Below are 21261 nucleotides of genomic sequence, written 5' to 3'. Positions count from 1 at the left end.
TTCTCCAGTCCCTATTCCTAAAGCCACCAGTGATGGAAGTTGCCTGTTCTACTCCAGCCTTTTTATCTTTCTGTAGAAATGAGAAAAGGCTAGAGCAGAAAGACCCTAAACCACAACTGTGTGGTGGTTTGTACTTGATCCGATTTGCATTTTGGACAGTTAATTAGCAATGCATGGGGGAGGTTAAGCATCTTGATTTTGGCTCAGATCATGAACTCAGGGTTGTGAGATGGAGCCCCATGTCAGGCTCCACACTGCTGAATATAGAGCCTGCTTAAGGTTCTCTCCTACTACCCCTCCCCACCTCTCTCTCTCTCTTTCTCTCTCAAAGAATTAGTGGTGCAGAAGGAGCCCATATTGTGAACCATCTCTTTCTTAGAGTTTGCTTTAATGTCACAAGAATGTCTGTTAGTATCTCAGAGGTCTGTAGTCCTTAATGTAAGCCGGATACATAAAGTATGCATGTATATGTAGAAATTGCAAGTTTGCTTTCTTGTTGTATTTCATTCAACAACTGATTCTGAAAATTCTGAAAAGTAGTTCTCTGTTTTCTGACCTAAAGTTAGATTTATTCACACTGACTTTCAGTGGGATGTTACGCCATCTCAGGCTCTGGGGGGGTCCTTCAGATTCAGAGGAAAGGAAGGCTGGTAGTCTAGGTGGATAATGCCAACAGTTTCAGTGACGCTAAATATTATAGCATACAATATTAAGAATACATTGCACTAAAAAGGCTTCTTCCTTGAACTCTACCTTTCTTTTTGGTAGCATTGAACTGGAAATTAGGTAGCATTGAACTTGACTAATAAAGGGAAGAACTCCATACTCAGCACTAAAGAAGTCTGAGGTCAGTTTTATAATTCTTCACATGATCATTATATTCTATGATGGTGAAATTTGATCACTCCGTTTTATGTTGATGTAATATTTTTATTCATCACAATATTTATTTGCCCTATACATATTTACATATACATATTTATTATATTGCTCCTTAAGCTATAAATCAGAGATTGAGATTATGTAGTCCTCTATGTACAACTGGACAGTTCTTTATTAAACTTTATTAAACTAAAAAGATCTCTTAGAGAATATGATTTTCAATGATAAAAGGAAGAGAACTTGTTGAAGAGGTGATAGTTAAGAAGAGGCAAGATTTCCAGGCATTTGGTGCTCTGGAGAAAGGCCAAAGTTCCACCTTTGACATTATTCCATTGTTTTCCACGGTTAAGAAATCCCATGGTTGACTGCACTGGTAGTTTTTTCCCTTCTGCAAAGAAGAAAGGTGAAATGACTATTGAATTTTGACTTAGATGCATAAACTGGTGATAAAGCATATTTCTCCTGCAACCGCACCCTGTTTGATCACATGTGGGTCTGTTGAAAAATAAATGGCTTTAGGAAATTTAAATTGTTTATAGTTGTACTAATGAGGAGTCTTAGAAGCTTGGTATTGCAGGAAAACTTTATTTGACAGACCTGTTGATTTTTCTTCCACTTAAAATTTTTTTTCCACTTAAAATTTTGAGTACTGTACATATACTTCTGGCTATGTATTTTTTATAAGAAAGAAACCTAGAAATTGAAATAAACCTAGTGATTTATTTCTTCTAGTTTTATTGAGATAAAATTGATGTACTGTATAAGTTTTAGGTATACAATATGATGATTTTATATAGGAATATGCTGCAAAATGCTTACTACTGTAATTTCAATTAATAGCCATCACCTCATATAGTCACAAAATTTCTTTTCCTTTTAAAGAGAAACCTACTAATTTTAATCCATGGTGTTTAGTTTCATATTAACTATTTTGAGAAAGGTTTGCCAAAATATAATTTCACCTTTTCCTCCAAATCATAAGAATCTCTAACAAAGCTTTGATACACTCAGGTGCTCTGATGGAAATCTCTGAATACTACTCACTGCTACCAGGAATCATGTAAACAGCCTTCTTAGCTATACAGAGGCAGCTGAGAGCCCCACCAAAAGCTCCTCTGGAGCTCATGCATATAAGTCTGAGAAACATGACAGTAACTTTGTAGTAGGCATCACCCATACTCTGCTGAGTCATCACCATTAGACCTTGGCTTCCTTTACCCGCTGAGCCCAGATGCATGCTCAGGGTCCTTCTCAATCAGTCCTCTAGGGACTTCCTCCAGAGAGTCAAAGTTAGGGTTCCAGATGAAATTTAAATCTGTCCCTCTTCTTGTTAGGGTAAGTGGGACTAAGATATACTCCAATTGCCTTTCTTTTCTTGTTTTAATTTTTTTTAAAGTTTTATTTATTTAAGTAATCTCTACACCCAACAGGGGGCTTAAACTCACAACCCTGAGATCTAGAGTCATGCTCTCTTTTGACTGAGCCAGCCAGGTGCCTGTCAAATTGCCTTTCTTGAAATAAGATTTATCCAAGTTGAGCTTGTGCTCTAGGAGTGCAGGATTTATCATCATACAGCTAGATACTGAATTCTGGTTCTGACCTTTACCAGCTGGATGATAGTGGGCAAGTCACTTGGCTTCTCTAAGCAATAGTTTTTCATCTAGGAAATGAGAAGAGGGGGATTCCTGGAATGGCTCAGTAGTTTAGTGCCTGCCTTTGGCCCAGGACATGGTCCTAGGAACCTGGGGTCGAGTCCCACATTGGGCTCCCTGCATGGAGCCTGCTTCTCTCTCTCTCTCTCTCTCTCTCTCTCTCTCTCTCTCATGAATAAATAATAAAATCTTTTAAAAAAAGAAAAAGAAATGAAAAGAGGTCCTACCTACATCAGAATACTAAAGATTAAATAAAATAATTTTTACAAAGGGTTTAGTGTACTGTTTAGCTCAATATCTCAAACTTTTCATCCCAGAATCCCTTTATACTCTTAAAAATTATTGAGTTTTGCTTATGTGGATTTTATTTATTAGAAATTAAGACTAAGACATTTTAAAAATATATATTAACTTCAAATTTTAAAATAATAAGCCCATTATATATCAGCATGAATAACATATCTTGTGAAAAAGAACTGTATTTTCCAAAAAAAAGTTAGTGAGAAGCATAATCTATCTGCTTCCACATTCACCCTGTTGCAGTATCATACATCATACAACCTCTAGAAAGTTCTGAACACATATGAGATTGAGAGTCAAAACGACAAATACTATACTAGTAGTAAGTTTGAAAGGAGTTTTGATCTCATGAATCCCAGAACAGGTCTTGGTGACTTCAGACCACACTTTGAGATTTTTTTTTTTCCCCAGAGAAGCATCTACCCTCACTGTGCCAGGGTAAGAAGATCTTACTGGAAAGAGAAGTAACTAGATATTTACTCTAAAAGCACTGATAGATTTGGTATAGGGTTATGGTAGCCCACTAGTTTTAAGGAGGAGGTGTGACCCCATGGTCTCCATATTCAGCTTCACAATTGACAGGTCAATCTTGATTTACTGGTTGGAGAACCGTAAGGCATTTACTACTGTTTGATTCTAAGATATAAGATCCTCTACAGGGTCTTTTTGAAATGGGTTTGGATTATAAAGACAAAAGTGATGTAACAGATAACCAACACAAATTGTCTTAAGAAATATAGGTAAAGTTCATGTATGAATCTTAATGATATATGCGCATACTTTGCAGACATAGAGTCCTCTAATTGTATCAATTTTTTCCCTTTCTTCCTCTTTTTCTTTGGGGAGGTGGTGTAGACCATGGGGAATTCATATGCTGGGCAACTGAAATCTGCTCAATTTGAGGAAGCTCTCCACAACTCCATAGAAGCCTCTCTCAGATGTAGTAGTGTGGTACCACGGCCAATTTTTTCCCAGCTGTACTTGGACCCTGACCAGCATCCTTTCTCATCTGCAGGTAAGTTTTTCAATCCCATACATTTCTAGACTCCTTTTAAAAGAAATGGAAATTCCAAGTCTGGGAACCTCTGAAGTAAATTGATTGAATGTTAGACGTTGCTAGTCTCCCTGTCCTCTGATATCTTTCAGAACTATGAATTTTTCTTTTGGTTATTTTTCTATAAGCATCTTTTTATTAAATTAGCTGTGATTTATTTGCTCACCCAGATGTAAAACCCAAAGTGGAGGATCTGGATAAGGATTTGGTACACCGCTATACTCAAAATGGAAGCCTGGATTTTTCTAACAATCTAACAGTTAATGAAATGGAAGATGACGAAGATGATGAAGAAATGTCTGATTCAAATAGCCCACCAATTCCCTATTCACAAAAACCTGCCCCAGAAGGGTCTTGCACTACAGATGGTGGGTTTCTTTTTTTTCCCCCCAATCCCTCTTTATTTTGGCTAGTTTCCAACATAGCATGTGGTGCTCAAGGCTGGAAACCAGTAATTACAGAAAGGAATGAGGAATGATTATGCTCTCACTGACATTATCTCCTGTGACTTCACAGCAGGTGTCTATAAGAAAGGTATTATCATTCTATCTTCTAGATGAAGAAAGGGAGATTCACAGTAATTGAATGACTTCTCTGAGATGATATGTAGCAAAAGCAAGCCTAGACTCAGATCAGAGCTTTTCCTTCAAGAACGCTACTATTTTAGGAACTTTCTAAGTGTCCTGTCTTCCTACTTCTTTCGGTTCTATCCTCAAAAACAGTAATGGATAATCAGATGTTTTATATTTACCCTTTCCATTTATTTTGAACAATCATGCAGTATAGTTTATTTGTAGAAGATAAAATTGTGCATTTTTAAAAGATTTTATTTATTTATTCATGAGAGACAGAGAGAGAGAGATTGAGAGAGAGAGAGAGAGAGAGAGAGAGGCAGAGATACAGGCAGGGGGAAAAGCAGGCTCGATGTAGGGAGCCTGACATGGGATGGGATCTGGGGTCTCCAGGATCACACCCTGGGCTGAAGGCGGCACTAAACCATTGAACCACCTGGGCTGCCCTGTACCTTTTATTTAATTGCTCAGTCAAGCTTTACTTAATAATTAATAACTAGACATTGAAATTGTGCTTGAAATGTTGTTGGGTTGTCATTGAGAATCCTGTTGTATGTAAGAATTAAACAGAATCAGAGTAAAAGCTTTAGGGGATAATTTTGAAATATCAAATTTTACACTAAAAATGGGGGAGGGGCCCCCTTGTTTTCCCTGTGCTCTAAATATGTTTTTTAGTTTCCCTTTTCAGGTGCTAACAGTGGTATTACTAACAATCAGGTATGGAAAGCTGTTTAGTGCACACCAAGATGCAAACTCAGCGATCTAACAGATAGCAACTATTTCTTGACATTTAAAACATGAGAACATTACTTGTACCTTGTAGGGATTATGTAAAGTGTAAGGGATGAAGGATAAGACTTGGAGGTGCAATTTTCCTTGGGGGTGGGGGTAACTCAATCCCACCCAGGCATAAATTCACATTCCAAGACAACCCAAAAACACTAGTCCTACATGTAGATTCCTACATCATCTACTTTGGTTTCTTAGAATTAATTACGTGTCCATATTTTTCTCCTTTTAATTTGCCTGTAGGTGGCCATTAAAAACAAAAAGCATCCTTTAGAGTTTGATAGTTTAAAGTTTGTCCACAGCTGTTTTAACTTGGCTCTTTCTAGGATGGTTCTAAGAGCCCTCTCATTCCAAGACAGAACACTCTGAAATTTTTTTTTATAGAAATGACTGTGAATTAGGGCAATATAATGCCTGACTTGTTTTAGCATACCACCTTCCTTTCATGGGAAATCCTCTATTTACCTAAGACTTAAAGAAAGGTAAAGCTATTTTTAGAGGCAATTTAGATAAGCAGATACTTAATACCTGATGGGCTTCTGGGGGTTACCATTCAGATGTAAATTTTGGTTGCTAATTTCTTATGTAAATTATTGGAATAGTGTAGGTTCCCACCCTGCTGGGAGGCAGTTGATTGTCTAAAGAGGTGAAGGGCAACCAAATCGGAGGCCTCCAAATACAGCTTTGATGACTTTAGTTTGTGTTTACAGCTGTTTCAGTAAACTTTCCCCTCCCCCCGCTTAGATTACTCTGCAGCCTTCAAGTGGGGGATAATTGGAGAATGCAAATCTGGTTCTGTGAAGTGAAAACGTTGGCTATTTTCTTAAGGAAATGCAGATGAAGTTTACAAAGAAGGGCCCTCTACCATTATTCCTCTTCTTAATTAAAATAATTTGCTCCAAAGGTCTTGGGGTGAAGGCAGCATTTCAGTATTGCTTTCAGAAAACAAAGCTACTTAGGGGCAAGTTTGTCAAATAAATTGTTATATGTGTGCCCACATCGATAACTTATCTTTCTTCCTTTGCGTAAACAGGCTTAGATCCTTAGGGCGCTCTTCCCCAGGTCTTCCAGGAGCCTCTGCAAGAAACATTCTGCCTTTCTTTCAGGATTAGTTCAGATGTGATTCAAAATTACCCTACAGGGGAGTAATAAGGTTTCTTTTCATTTTGTTTGCTGTTTTAATTGAGATTGAATAATTGCTCTTTATTATATTAATAATCTGACATATTTCTAGAGACTAGAACTACCTACTATACCAGATACTTGGATCCTACAGACCTTCAAATATAATCACATTTCATAGATTCTTTAGCTACCCACTCTTCTTTACAGACACACAGCTTATTTTCAATCTTAAAAAAAAACCCTAAATATTGCTCTTTATACAATGTTTTTTTCTTAATTGGGGATCCCTGATAATGTATTTTGTAAATTATTAGCTGATCTGAATCCCAAGAACGAGGGTTTAGAGGAAACAATGAAAAGATATCACAGTAAAAGGTCAGACCCTTGCCAGGTGACTGTATTCTCAGAATAATTACAAACTAAACAGGAACTTTTTCTTGATTTTGCAACCATTTCTGGCCATTTCTTCCTGACCCTGTTGCTGGACTTAGCCTTGCCTTTTCTTTCACTTTTATTTTCTTTCCTCTTAATTGAATTGGCTGAGTGGCTTGTGTTGGCGAGTAACATGAGGAAAAGAAGATAAAATAGGACATTGTAAAAATAGACTTTAATTTTTAGAAACAATTTTAGATTTAAAGAAAAGTTGAGAAAATACTATAGAGTTTCTGTATATCCCTGTAGTTCCTCCTATGGTTGACATCTTACATTATTACTAATTTTCTAAAGATTTTATTTATTTATTTACTTGGGGGTGGGGAGGGGAGGAGGATGAGAGAGAAGCAGATTCCCTACTCTGCAGGGAGCCTGACAAGGAGCCAATCCCAAGACCCTGGGATCATGACCTGAGCCAAAAGCAGGCACCTAACCAACTGAGTCACACAGACGCCCCATTATTAATTTTTAATAATAATTAAAGTTCATGGTTTATTTGGGTTCTTAATTTCTCCCTAATATCCTTTTTCTGTTCCAGAATCCTACCAGGATACTAAATTAGTCATCATATCTCCTTAGGCTCCTCTGGGCTGTGACAGTTTCTCAGATTTTCCTTTTTTTCTGGTGACCCTGACAGTTTTAGGAATTATTGGTAAGGTATATTGTAGGTGACCCTCTACTGAAATTTGTCTGATGTTTTTCTCCTGGTTAAACTTGGGTTATGGATTTGAGAAAGGAAGATCACAATGTGTCATTTTCATCATATTGTGTTAAGGGTACATGCTATCAACATGATTTATGACTGTTGTTGACCTAGATCACTTGGCTGAGGTAGTGTTATCTCCATTCTTTCCCCCACTTTCCATTCTGTGGAAGAAAGTCACTAAGCTCAGCTTATACTTAAGGAATGGGGAATTATGCTTCACCTTCTTGAGGGGAAGAGTATCTACATAAATTATTTGAAATTCTGCATGGAAATTAGTCTCTTTCCCCCCCATTTTTTAATTTATTCAGTCATTTATATCATTATGCACTCATGGATATCTATTTATTTATTAGATATTTATTTTATATTGAGTTCTAATCCAATCCTATTTTGTTCCTCAGATTGTTCCAGTTTTGGATATTGGAAGCACTGTCAGTTGGTTCTTGTCCCTCTTTTACATATTCTCATCATTGTGGCTTTTTTAAAGCATAAAATAGGACATTTTCTCTTTTCATTGTCATAAGTACCCCTTAAACATGTGATAAAGAATTGATTTTAAGTAGAAAGTATTTATTTTAAACCAGTATGTTAATATAGTTTTTGATCTTATTCATGCATATGAGAAAAATTGTCTACATTTTATTATTAAGTAATTGCTACTTATTTAAAATTAGTTGTGTAAGAAAAAGCATAATTTTATTGATAAATTCAAAAATGAAATATTATAGCTTTTTAGGGGGTTAAGTGTATTTAAATGCTTTCCGGCATCAAAAAAAGGAAGTCAAGGGGCACCTGAGTGGCTCAGTCAGTTAAACATCTGCCTTCAGCTCAGGTCATGATCAAGGGTCCTGGGTTGGAGCTCCAGATCGGCTCTCTGCTTGGCAGGCAGTCTGCTTCTCCCTCTGTCCCTTCCCCAACTGATGTTTGCGCTCTCTCTCGCTCTCTCTCTGAAATAAATTTAAAAACCTTTTTTTAAAAAAGAAGAAAGTCAAAATCTAATTTTATTTTATTTTATTTATTTATTTTTTTAAAGATTTTATTTATTTATTTATGATAGTCACACACACAGAGAGAGAGAGAGAGAGGCAAAGACATAGGCAGAGGGAGAAGCAGGCTCCATGCACCGGGAGCCCGACGTGGGCCTCGATCCCGGGTCTCCAGGATCGCGCCCTGGGCCAAAGGCAGGCGCCAAACCGCGGCGCCACCCAGGGATCCCTTATTTTATTTTTTTTAAATCTAATTTTAATACCCACATTTTGGAATTTTTATAATTTAAGATTAAAGGGTATACTAGCTTATTTTTGTAATTTTTGTATTTTTGCTCTATATGATGGAAAGGTTTCAGGCTGCTGCTTGCAGATTTTCTGCTACTGAACATGCTGCAGAATGAGGTAGGCTTTTCCCTCTTACCGTGGAAAGCAAAATTGGATTATAATCACTAAATTTTACCTTGACATTTTTTTGGTGTCCTAGAAACATATTGGTGCATTTTATATAATTTGATAATTTAATGAGTGAGGTTGGGATCAAATCTAACTTTCATACCTAACAAGAGCATCTTTAGACACATTTGTAAAATGACCATGCTCATTAACACAATCAGTGCCCTCTGAGCTTCCCATCATTAACCAAGAGTGTATTACAAGTATAAATTAAGCCTGATAATAAAACCAATTGTGTGAAATCAAAACCACACACTGATATGGGATTCAAACAAGTGAGTCCTGGAGTTCATTCAGCTGGTTTTCACTATCCCTACACATGTACCAGGGAAGGCCCTCAGAACATTCTGTTTTAAAAGTAGGATATTAGAATCATTATTTATTAGTTTTCAGAAATTGGTAATGGTATCTATTTTAGTTTGACTTGTAATTCCAAGTATCACATAATACCTTTATAAATCCCTAGGAGTTTGAGAACTACCTGTTCGGAGATGCTGTATCAGATGATCTTGAGGTTCTATATAGCTCTGATGTTCTAAAAAGCTCATAATAATTTGCAAATTCTATAAATCAGTACAGAGTCATTGTTTCTTCTAGTCTATTCTTGCTAATGCGGTGTGAGTCAAAGTTGTAGGAAGGTTGTATTACTACTTCTAAGTGCCAAAGACAGTTCCCCTAGCATCCTGCTTTCCACTAATAGGTAATCATGAACCTCTCATCACTGAGTTTAATTATGCCTTTTGAAGCAAGTGATGATGAAGGTACTATTTCTTACGGGAAATGTGTTTCTAGGTGTAGTGTCTACACAAATTAATAATTCCTTTGATTAAAAAAAATAGTGCTTCTTTCAGGACTTTCAAATGCCTCCTAGAGGGGCACCGGGTGGCTCAGTTGGTTGAGCATCTGCCTTTGGTTCGTGTCACAATCCCAAGATCCTGCGATTGAGCCCCACGTTGAGCTCCCCGCTCAGAGGGGAGCCTGCTTCTCCCTCTCCCTCTCCCCCTCTTCTCCCTCTGCCTGCTATTCCACCTGCTTGTGTGCAATCTCTCTCTTAAATAAATAAATAAAATCTTTGAAAAATAAAATAAAAAGAATGCCTCTTAAGATTTAGTATTTTAGAATTTGGTTAAATGTCTTTGTTCACCTTTCATGGTTTTAGATCTGGATTATAATTGTTTTTAGCTTTTCTTTTGCCAAATTGAGTAGTATACTTTTTGGTCTATTTTTATATAGTAAATTTCCCATGTCTTATATCCCTGAACATTACTGAACTCATTACATAACCTTAGACAAGTTCCCTAGCCTTTCTGAGCCTCAATTTCTCCATCTTTGGAAAGAAATTGGTAGTTGTTGAGAGGACTAAATAAGATAAATCTATACAGTGGTTATCACTGTACCTGGCATATTTTAAGTGCTCCATATATTTTTCTGCCACCAATGTCGTCATCATCATCATCATTTCCCCACTTTCAAGTCTGTGAGTCCTGTCCCTTAAATGGGGTGAGGACAGCAGAATTTTTTTAGGGGTTTTATGTATCCATAGTTTCCAAAAAATGTTTGTAAACTAAGTAAATAATATGACTCACATGTACAAATGACTGTTTTTCAAATACCTATAGATTATATTGTAAATAATAAATATAGATTCATTCAAAAATTGTTTTAAAAAATCAGAATAGCATCCTGCTATTGTTTTTCTCAATTCACAAAACTAAAAGTTAAATTTGAACGTTTTTCATGTTAAAAGGGGACCTATGGGCTTGAAGTGATTGAACCACAATGTTTTATTATTTTAGTCTTTCTTTTGACTTCTTCCAATACCATTATGTCTACTTTTGAGGTTTGATGAGCCAAACCATATAGTAGATTTATTTGCACTACAGTTTCACACAATGTTTGGATATTGTTTTCTTATTATTTCTCATATACCCGCTGATCACATCCAATTTGTTTGTTGGCATTTGGTTAACATCCTATGAACTGATACGTGAAGATTTAACATAGTTATTCTCTACTTTGTATTGGGTGATGATGATGGTCCCCTCAGGTTTGTGTGCGGAGAGTTAGATGTCCATCCTTTATCTTCCACAACTCTCTGAAATAGTATTTATCATACTTTTATTCACCCTCTTTTAGCTGCAAGTGAAACCCAACCCGACCCAAATGAGATTAGCTTTCGGTAGAATGAAGACATTATTTGAAGAATTCCTAAGCAAAGTGTTTCATGATCAAACCATGGGAAAGACACATACACTGAGTTTCAGGGGCCCACATACTGCTAGAACATTCCCCCTGAACCTCCTGTCTGCTGACAGTGCTGACAGATTTCTCTCACAAGGCAAGGAACCAAGCTGCCACAGACCAAACTAAGCCACTTCCTGGCTCCATGTTCAGAATTCCTAGAGAAAAAGCTCTGATTGGCCTAGTTAATGTCAGGTGCCCCTGACTGATCAACTATAGCCAGAAAGGAGGGCTATTACAGTGGCCAGCTTGGATCAGGTGCCAACTCCAGTCAGTCTAGAATATCACAGTTTTCCAGGGAGACTCATGTGATTAGGGTTCAGGGAAGTCTGATTATCTCCCAGAAGATGTGAAATAGGTGCTTTGCAGCAGAATATATAGCTCTGTAATATTGTTTTGTGATTATTGGCTCCTTATACATTCTTTCAATAAACTATAATGTGAGCTCTTAGAGAAAGGTATATTTTTCAATGGTAGCTCATGAAGATGACCTCACAGTTCTGAGTTCTAGTTCTAGCCATTCATTTATGAGCCACCAAATTCTGAGGTTCAGTCTCTCCCTACGTGAAATGGAAAGCCTCCCTCCCTCTTCTATGACAGTCACCATTTATAGAAAACTTGCACTGCAAATATAAAAATATTGTATTATATGCAATAAAAATCATGTACAGTTTCCAAAGTTTGCTGTGTATATTTTATCATTAGCATACCCGTGGATCAGAAAATATGAAGTCATCAGTGTTGGCTGAATCTGTCAGAAATACCTCCTTTTTGTATCTTTTCAAAATACCTTATTTTGTGTCTGGTTAAAATATATGAACTTTAAATTTAGTCCTTAATGCTGATTCCGACAGGTAAATCCACCCTCCACATGCATGATAAGAGAGAACTTTTCTAAACATTTCACTGTGTTCTTTTTTTACTGGTTTTTAGGTTTTTGTCAAGCGGGAAAGGATTTGCGTTTGGTATCTCTGTGTATGGAACAAATTGACATCCCAGCAGGATTCCTCCTGGTGGGGGCCAAGTCTCCCAATCTTCCTGAACACATTCTAGTGTGTGCTGTAGACAAGCGATTTCTACCAGATGATCATGGGAAAAATGCACTTTTAGGTGAGTATTCTACATCTATAAAACTCCCTCTAAGATGAAGGAGTTAAGCTATAAGTTTATTTTAAATTACCATAGAATTTTCTTTAAAAATGATAGAATTATTTGAGAATTCTGTAGTTTAACTCAAGTATGAAACATTTTTTTCTTTTAGTAACTTCTTTAAATTTATCTTTTATTTTCTATTCATTCTCAAAACACCCACCTCAAAGACACTTTTTAAAACCAGGCTTAAAGGATGGCATGAGATTTATCAAATATTAATACTTTGTAAAGCAAAGCAGGATTCACTTTTTATAGAGTCATTGATTTGGACCTGATGTCAAGTCAACTCTCAGTTATTCAACTATGAATTACTTTGTAAGTTGTTGGTAGTTTCTCCATATCACCCATTATTCCTAACTACACTTGATTGATATGATTCTTATTTTATATTTAGCATGAGTTCAAACAAAATAACTAGGAATAGACATATGATGTAAAATGTGTAACTGTATCTCAGAATTGTTTTACTTTCTGTATTACTTTGAGTTTGCCCTTATTTATAACCTAGCTTCCTTACATCATGGGAAATAAAATAAGATTTATTTTAAATTAGTTTTAATAATTGAGAAGATAAGATAATTAAGAAGATAAGATGGTACAGCCCCGGTGGCTCAGCGGTTTAGTGCCACCTTCGGCTTGGGGTGTGATCCTGGAGACCCGGGATCGAGTCCCACGTCGAGCTCCCTGCATGGAGTCTGCTTCTCCCTCTGCCTGTCTCTCTCTCTCTCTCTCTCTTTCTCTCTCTCTCTCTCTCTCTCTCTGTCATGAATAAATAAATAAAATCTTTTAAAAAAAGAAGATAAGATGTCACATAAGGTTTGTTGCTTTCTTTGTTTCTGTGTTTCTCTGGAGTTTTTGTTTCTCAGAATTTCTCTTTCTGTAGGTGCTATCAAATAGATGTTTTTGGTGCAAATAAATAACAAAAACGAAAAAGAGAAAAGAAGGCAAAGAATTCAAGAATTGTTTTGGTTGTGAGCTGTGCTTGTTTAGTTTGATGCATTTTTCCTAGTTATACATACAGTATTATCAGAAAGTTTAGAAATACATATATCAGTATTTAGGGTCAGAAAGTACCCCTGCCCATGCTTTATAAAGGTTCCTTAAGTTACAATCCAAAGTCTTCTCTTCGTTCATAGGAAAAGAAGTGATAATTTCCATTAGGGTTTCATAAAAAAGATGTTAATTTTCTTTACTTTTAGTGATTTTGAGCAGATGGTTTAACACAGAAGCTTAAGGGTAATGTTTATACATTGGACTACATTATCAAAGAAGTTTCCAAATCCTCATTTGTCCACTCATTCAACTATATTTGTTCAAAATGTAGTATGTGCCAAAAACCATGCTAGGCTGTGATGTAGGGACACAAAAATGATAAGACACAAAGCTAGTAACCTAGTCGTCTTGTGATATAACAATTTTGGGAAACTTCTTTTTAACATTTTAAAAGCATTATAGCATCAGGGCACTTTGCTGGCTCATTTGGAAAAGCATGTGAGTCTTGACCTCAGGATCATGTGTTTGAGCCCCATGTTGGGTGTAGAGATTACTAAAAACAAACAAAAAACAAACATAAAAAAATTAAAGCATTATAGTGTCATCAAATGGAATAGTTGACATGTGGCTCTAATCACAAACAGAAAAATCGCTCATGATGTCTTCTTTTTCAATGATTCTTCATGACTAGAGGAATCCTCCTAGAATATATCACAGAAAGGACACAACAAACATTATCAGAATAATAGATTTCATAATTATATGTTACCAGGAATAGGAGATCAAAGACCATGGGCATTGGGAGTTGGAATTGGGGATTAAAATGCCAGATTTAGCACTTAGTACTTTCAGAATATGGGCAAGCTACTTATCCTCTTGAGGTCTCAGATTCCTCATCTGTATAAAGAGGCCAGTGATGCCTACCTTGCAAGGTTGTAAAGATCAAATTATGTTTATAAGACACCCATCCAGCATAGTGCCTGGAACAGAATACTTGTTCTTTACATAGTAGTTATTCTACCACTCTGTCATGTTAATAAATATGACAAAATTCCATTTTGGAATGGAATTTTGCTTACTTTCTCTAGCCTTGTGACTGGGCATGATTTTTTACTAACCACTTTCTCTTTTTTTTAAAGATTGTATGTATTTATTCATGAGATATGCAGAGAGAGAGGCAGAGACACAGGTGGAGGGAGAAGCAGGCTCCATGCAGGGATCCCGATGTGGGACTTGATCCTGAGTCTCCAGGATCACGCCCCCACTAAACCACTGAGCCACCCAGGGATCCCCTACTAACCACTTTCTAAATTGAAAACATAGTACAACAAAATGGTTGAAGTTTTCTCTTGGATAAATATGTTGTTGAGATTCTATATGTTCAATACTCTGTTGTTTAATAGTTAACATCCATCCAACATTCTTACTGATGATAGATTATTTTAGTATGCATTAAGATATAGTGGGGGGAAATGTAAGCTTCAAATATACTAGAATCCTGGTGGACTCCAATATCAATTTGCCTAACCTTTTATGTAAATTATGCAGATTCAATCTGCATACCCCCCTATGGGGGGATTGATTAAAAAATATATTGATCCAGTTGGCAGTGCATTCATGTGTCCCAAATCTACCATACAATTGGAATAATTGATTGACAGAAAAGCTAGAAAGCTAGTTTAGTTGTACGAAGAATTATTTTTTGTGATGATGACAACAAGAACTTTGAGCAGACAAAATCTCCCTTGAACAAAGGTTATTACTGAAACCATACAGAGTTTGAAAAAGGAGCTGTAGAATTCTATCTCTTTAATATTATTAATGCTTATCATCAGTGTACCATTTCTGTTCTTTGAAGATTATCCAGTTCTGTTGTTTTGCTTCCTCCTTACCCTCTCTTCCTTTTCACCTCAGAGAATAGGCAAAAGAAAAAAGATAAAACCTCACCTCAGTAATTAGTTAATTCTAATTCTCAAACTAATCTTTTATGAATTAGTAATTAAAGACAATGTCTTTAATTATTTTTGCTAAAGTGTTCTTTTATCATTTTACTGTGTTTGGGTACTACATCTGCTTCACAAACTAGGCATTTTTCTATCAAGGCATGATGATCACACCACAATGTAAGTGCCATGGAAGCAGTGGTTTTGTCTGCTTTTGTCATGCTGAAAACCTAGTACTTGAAACACTGCCTAGTGCATGTAGAGTACAAGTATTTGTTGGATGGATGGATGGATTTGTTGGATAGATCCACGAATGCATGGAGAGATGGATGGTTAAATGGCTTGGGAACTTGGTGAACTACGCAGTCGTCATTGATAATTTTTTTTTGGCCTGTAGCTCTAAGGTATTGGACAGAAAGCCAAATGCTCTCAAATGCAAACCATCTCTGAACATATTTTAAATAATTTATCAAATTATATTAATGTTTATAATTCTATAAAATAACAGTAATAGACTAATTACATGGACTTACTAGTATTATGTAACTGATTAGAAATTACCACTGTCTCTATTTTTCCAGTTTCACACAATGCCTGGTATATAGGTAGATGCTCAATAAATAATTGCTGAGTAAATAATAATAAATTGGACTGCCATTTCTAAATGCTCGGACTTGATTGTCAGCATTCTGAGATTGGTACATTGTGAAATATTCTGTATTTAATCCTGGTGGCCTTTCTCTTTTCTCCTTTTCTTTTTTTTTTAATATTTTATTTATTTATTCATGAGAGACACAGAGAGAGAAGGGTGGTGGTGGGGCAGAGACACAGGCAGAGGGAGAAGCAGGCTCCATTCAGGAAGCCCGATGTGGGACTCGATCCCAGGTCTCCAGGATCAGGCCCTGGGCTGAAGGTGGCACTAAACCACTGAGCCACCGGGGCTGCCCTCTTTTCTCCTTTTCTATCTTTGTTAATTATGTAACAGATTGTTTTGGAGTTTAAAGAGAATGTATCACTTCATCAGTAGATTTATTTTAAGTTAGTTACGTATATAGAGAGATATTGTATGTATGAGCTGGGAATGCCCTTTCTCATTTACAGCTTTTTTTTTTTGTCCTCATTCACTACATAGCAGTATATATGTTGTGTCCTCAGCAGTCACAACCAGAGGAACTCATATTCTTTCTGTGCAACTTTCCTCTGTGTATTAGGGGGCTTATTTCCAATTTAGCAAAGGATAGCCTCTCATCTTCTTCAACTTCTCCATTTCTTCTTTCTGTGTCCCCTACTATAAGTAGGTCACTGAAAGTTTTATTTTGTTTGATTAATCTGAGTGAGAATTGTTTAGATGTTAGATCTAAAGGAATAAAATGCTAGTTTGAGTACAGGGAGATGAATAAAGAGGAAATGGGACTCTCAGAAAACTCATGTGAGAAAGTACAGCTAGATGTCATAGAAACTGGAAAGTTGGCAGTGCCTTGGGTTTGCCTATCACTGTATACCCTTTCCTATCTGCAGACCAGCTTCAGCTTCCTCTTCATGGTTCTCAATTTATTCTCTCCCACATCTTAGCTGACAGGCAGTTGGATATACTCCCAGCTTGGCTTCCAATTTTATAAGACCTTACAAATCCAGGGTCCAGTGCCATCTGACTGGTTCTTTTTGTATTTATTTTAAAATTCTAGGAGACTCTGACTGTCCTACACTGGATCATATAATAGCACAGTCTAATCAGCTGTGGCCATGATGGCAAGTCCACGTGATGGGTAGGGCAGAGAATGAGGGCCAACAGATTCTCTAAGAAGGGAGTGTGGGAGAAAGGAAAAATGGATATGTCTAGGACCAAACTTTTTCATATTTTCATGTCAACTATATGAATTCTATCACATGATACTTTCCACATCCACTCTGTTTCCTTAACCATTATCCTCTTACAGCAGGATTTAAATTACCATCAGTCTTTATAAATAACTTTGCTTTTTAAAATTATTTTTTCCTTGAAATTAGGAAGTTATTGGGTCAAAAAGTTGGAATATTTCTATACCTTTTGTATGTGAAAGTATTTTATCAATTTACTAGTCCACTAGTAACTTTGGTTTTCCTTCTTTTAGGGTTTTCTGGAAACTGTATTGGCTGTGGAGAAAGAGGATTTCGATATTTCACAGAATTTTCCAACCATATTAACTTGAAACTCACCACCCAGCCAAAGAAGCAGAAGCACTTAAAGTACTACCTAGTCAGAAGCTCCCAGGGTGTATTGTCAAAAGGACCTCTTATCTGCTGGAAAGGTAGCGTCAACTTCTGGAGAGAAAGGAAAAGGAAGGAAGGGAATGAGGATGTTACAGTAGTAATAAATGACCTATACAGAGTTCAGAATTTAGATATGATATAGATAAATATCCCAAGTTCAGAAGACTATCCAAAGATGTAAAACTCTCTGACAGGTTATTTGACTAGCTTCTTTCTTTATTTTTCTTTCTTTTTTTCTTTCTTTCTATTTTCAATAGAGACTATCGGGTTTAGGAAAAGTACATGTGTCTTTGTATTTGTCTCTTGGGAGGGTAAAGTGCAGACAGACTCTTTCCAGCTCTTCTGTCACTTAGAGAGGACCTCAAAGTGTCATTTTCCTGGTTACATCCTTTTTCAACTTTTTTTAGGTTCTTTGGTAATTCCCAAGCATATATAATTTTCTGTTTTCATTAGAACTATACATACTGTAGAACAAATAGTGCTTTCTTCACCATACCTGGGGAAGTGCACTCTTAAGTTGGTGAAGTTTTAGTTTTTTTAAGTTACGAAGAACTTAACTAACTTATTTATAGAGCTGAATCCAATTGAAACCTCATCGACCTCTTCGTGTGGTTGATAGGACTTGCCACAAGTTTTATTCATTGTTCTAATCCAATGGAATAATCTAATCCTTATTTTTTTGAGCAGTTACTTAGATTCTGAGACTTTCCTTAATTATTAAGATAATATAATTGTCTTTAATGCTTCCATTTGTTATCTATGCAAGATTTTGGCCTGACTGTAAGAAATAGTATAATAAATCAAAATTATAAGTATAGATTTTCCTTTAATTCTTCCACTGTAATTACTGTTGGTTGCATTTAAAATGATATATAATTCTTTAGGAAATGATGCATGTTCCAAGCCAGGTACAATAATCCTGAGTGGCTTTTGAAGCCTTACATTTAAAAAAATTTTTTTAAGATTTAATTTAATTTTTTACAAAGATTTTTTTAAAGATTTAGTTATTTGAGAGAGAGTGTGTGTGTGCGAGCAGTGAAAGGAGCAGAGGGAAAGGCAGAGGGAGAGAAACAGACTTCCCACTGAGTGCAGAACCAACTTGGGGCTCAGTCCTTCAACCCTGAGATCAAAACATGAGCTGAAATCAAGAGTTGAATGCTTAACCAGCTGAGCCACTCTGGTGCCCCTAAAAGGTATTATTTTTAAGTAATCTCTACACTCAGTGTTGGATTTGAACACACAACGCTGAGAATAAGAGTCACATGCTAGGGGCACCTGGGTGGCTCAGTCAGTTAAGCTTCTACCTTTGGCTCAAGTCATGATCCTAGAGTCCTGGGATAGAGCCCCGTGTCCAACTCCCTACTCAGCAGGGAGTCTACTCCCTCTCCCTCTGCCATCTTGCCCACCCTGCTTGTGTTCGCTGGCTCGATCTCTCTGTCAAATAAATAAATAATCTTAAAAAAAAAGAGTTACATGCTCTACCATTTGAGCCAGCCAGGCATCTGAAGCCTCACATATATAGCAGTTGCTATTCTAGAATTAGAAATGGGTATGTGTATATTATCTATCTATATATAGATATGTAGACATATAATATCAATTGCATATAATCAATATGCAATATCATGCATGTAATACACATAAATGTAGAGATATCCTTTAGGCTAAAGTACAGTAGCTCTTCAAGGAAGGTTCTAGCAATGAAGGTTATAGAAAACTGCTTCCAGCCCTTGCATATATTTGATAAACTTGGAAACTCTCTGAAGAATCCTCTATAATTAACCTGGTCATTTGCAACCATTTATATTTCTTTTTCACCTGCTGCCTTTAAAGACTAATATAGTATAACATGTAGTACAATTCATTTGGAAGGTACAACCCCACAGGGTGTCATAGTAATTGCTCTCTACCTGACTCAATTCAAAATATTATTAAAGTATTACAGTAAAGCTCCATTAATATTGGCTTACCTAAAATGAAGCTTTGTGTTGCATGATCAGAAATCACCTTGAATATTTATATATATGTGTGTGTGTGTGTGTATTTCCTTTAATAAAAACTAAGAATTTGAGCATTTTAAAAATTTCTCTTCTACCTATATATTTTCCTTTGCTTCAGTTTTTGGACATAAAGTTGAGGTGAGAGTGTTAAAGACAGCTTACCTCGATTCTGATAGGAGGTTAACTAGCATTTGAAAGCTTATTGATGTTTTTTGGTTTATTTTTGTTTGTTCGTTTTTTTAAGATTTTATTTATTTATTCATGAGAGATGCAGAGAGAGAGAGAGAGAGAGAGGCAGAGACATAGGCAGAGGGAGAAGCAGGCTCCTCGCAGGGAGCCCAATGCGGGACTCAATCCTGGACCCTGGGATCAAGCCCTGAGCCGAAGGCAGATGCTCAACCGCTGAGCCACCCAGGTGTCCTGAAAGCTTATTGTTTTTTTATAAATTACGGGTATTTTAGCCTCAATCTTCTCCATAAAACTACCATGGTTATATTGCTTATGAGCAATTTTCCCCTGGTAACTAATCTGTGAAGAACAAAAGTCTGATCTTTTTTTTCTTCTAAATGTGACATCTGGCCTTAGGGAGATGAAGTGAATTCACCATCTTGAACATTCTGTTGGACTCAGAATTCCAGGAGGGGGAACCTCTGAGAAGGAATGTGGTTACCACTTACGGAGCAGCAATTTTACAGATTTTATGAACTGTGTTCCCATCACCTGTTTTAACAGAATATTGGTCCCCTCCCAAAATATGATTCTTACTCCTTCCTAGAATGTAGAAGCCGACAATCCTCTGCTACTTGCCACTCAATGAAACCAAACTCTTCAGGATCATCCACTGTGACACCAGAAAATGGCACAACTAATGGATATAAATCAGGATTCATTCAGACAGGTATGGAATAATTTCTTTCAGAATTTCAAGCAGCAGATGTATATGTAGTGATACATCTAAAACTTACTATTGACTGGTTTGAATAGAAATCTTTTAAAACAGAGGTATTACCAGAGTTACTATTAGAGTAAGAAATTAGCCCAAGCATAGGACCTGTCTCTAGAAGACTCTGACAATGGGCAATGGTAGAAATCCATACATGAGCAAAGTCTGTGTCACGGTTATCAGGTGGTGTATATTGGAGACATAACTCGTGAAGGCTGGAGTTCTAGGGTAAGGCTCTATACGAAGTCCACAGAACATTACAGAGAGTATTGCACCAGCTAGATACTAAGCAAGATCCCAAGATAGGACTAAGGATCATGACGGAAGAATCCAGGCTCAAGTTTCTAGTGGTTCAAGATAGAGATTTGGTTACCAATAACCAGATAAAATTTTAGTGCCTGAAACTAGGTTAGGTATCAGAGCAGGATCAGCAGAATGGCCCCTCTGATACTGAGCAGATAAGCTGCTACTCTAAGACTTCTAAAAATTCCTCCAATATAGAGGACTGCACTGGCCCAGGCCCTGAGGACAGGATAAGGCTCCAGGTGGGACTTGGTGTTTCCAGGTGGCTGAAGGACTAGAGGGTTGTAACTGAAAAGATCACTGCAGATAGTATTTAAGAAAATTATTTAGAACCAGTCTAGGTTATATCTAAGGCAAGAAGGAAAGAATTTTAAAAGAATTTGTGAATTTTTTCAATTCATTTTTGGTAAAGTACCCATTTTGCTCATCTGATATGCAGACTTCACAGTATATGTGCTTTGCCAGTGTCCCCTTAACCACAA

At 36.7% G+C, this 21261-nt stretch overlaps 1 protein-coding gene across 1 annotated transcript in view; it reads left to right on the top strand.

Moving 5' to 3' along the window:
- The window catches only part of GREB1L (GREB1 like retinoic acid receptor coactivator), a 156855-nt gene that overhangs the window by 30977 nt on the left and 104617 nt on the right, over window positions 1–21261 (top strand). The window contains exons 3-7 of the mRNA XM_055323629.1: window positions 3681–3849; window positions 4059–4256; window positions 12129–12305; window positions 17395–17571; window positions 20309–20431. Coding sequence (XP_055179604.1) covers window positions 3693–3849; window positions 4059–4256; window positions 12129–12305; window positions 17395–17571; window positions 20309–20431 — 832 coding nt within the window. The 5' untranslated portion in view covers window positions 3681–3692. The remainder of the gene's footprint in view (window positions 1–3680; window positions 3850–4058; window positions 4257–12128; window positions 12306–17394; window positions 17572–20308; window positions 20432–21261) is intronic.

The sequence above is a fragment of the Nyctereutes procyonoides genome, unplaced genomic scaffold (genome assembly GCF_905146905.1).
Source record: "Nyctereutes procyonoides isolate TBG_1078 unplaced genomic scaffold, NYPRO_anot_genome, whole genome shotgun sequence".
In the NCBI taxonomy this organism is placed as follows: Eukaryota; Metazoa; Chordata; class Mammalia; order Carnivora; family Canidae; genus Nyctereutes; species Nyctereutes procyonoides.
Note: the sequence above shows the minus strand (reverse complement) of the source record. Positions and strands in the feature narration are given on the sequence as shown.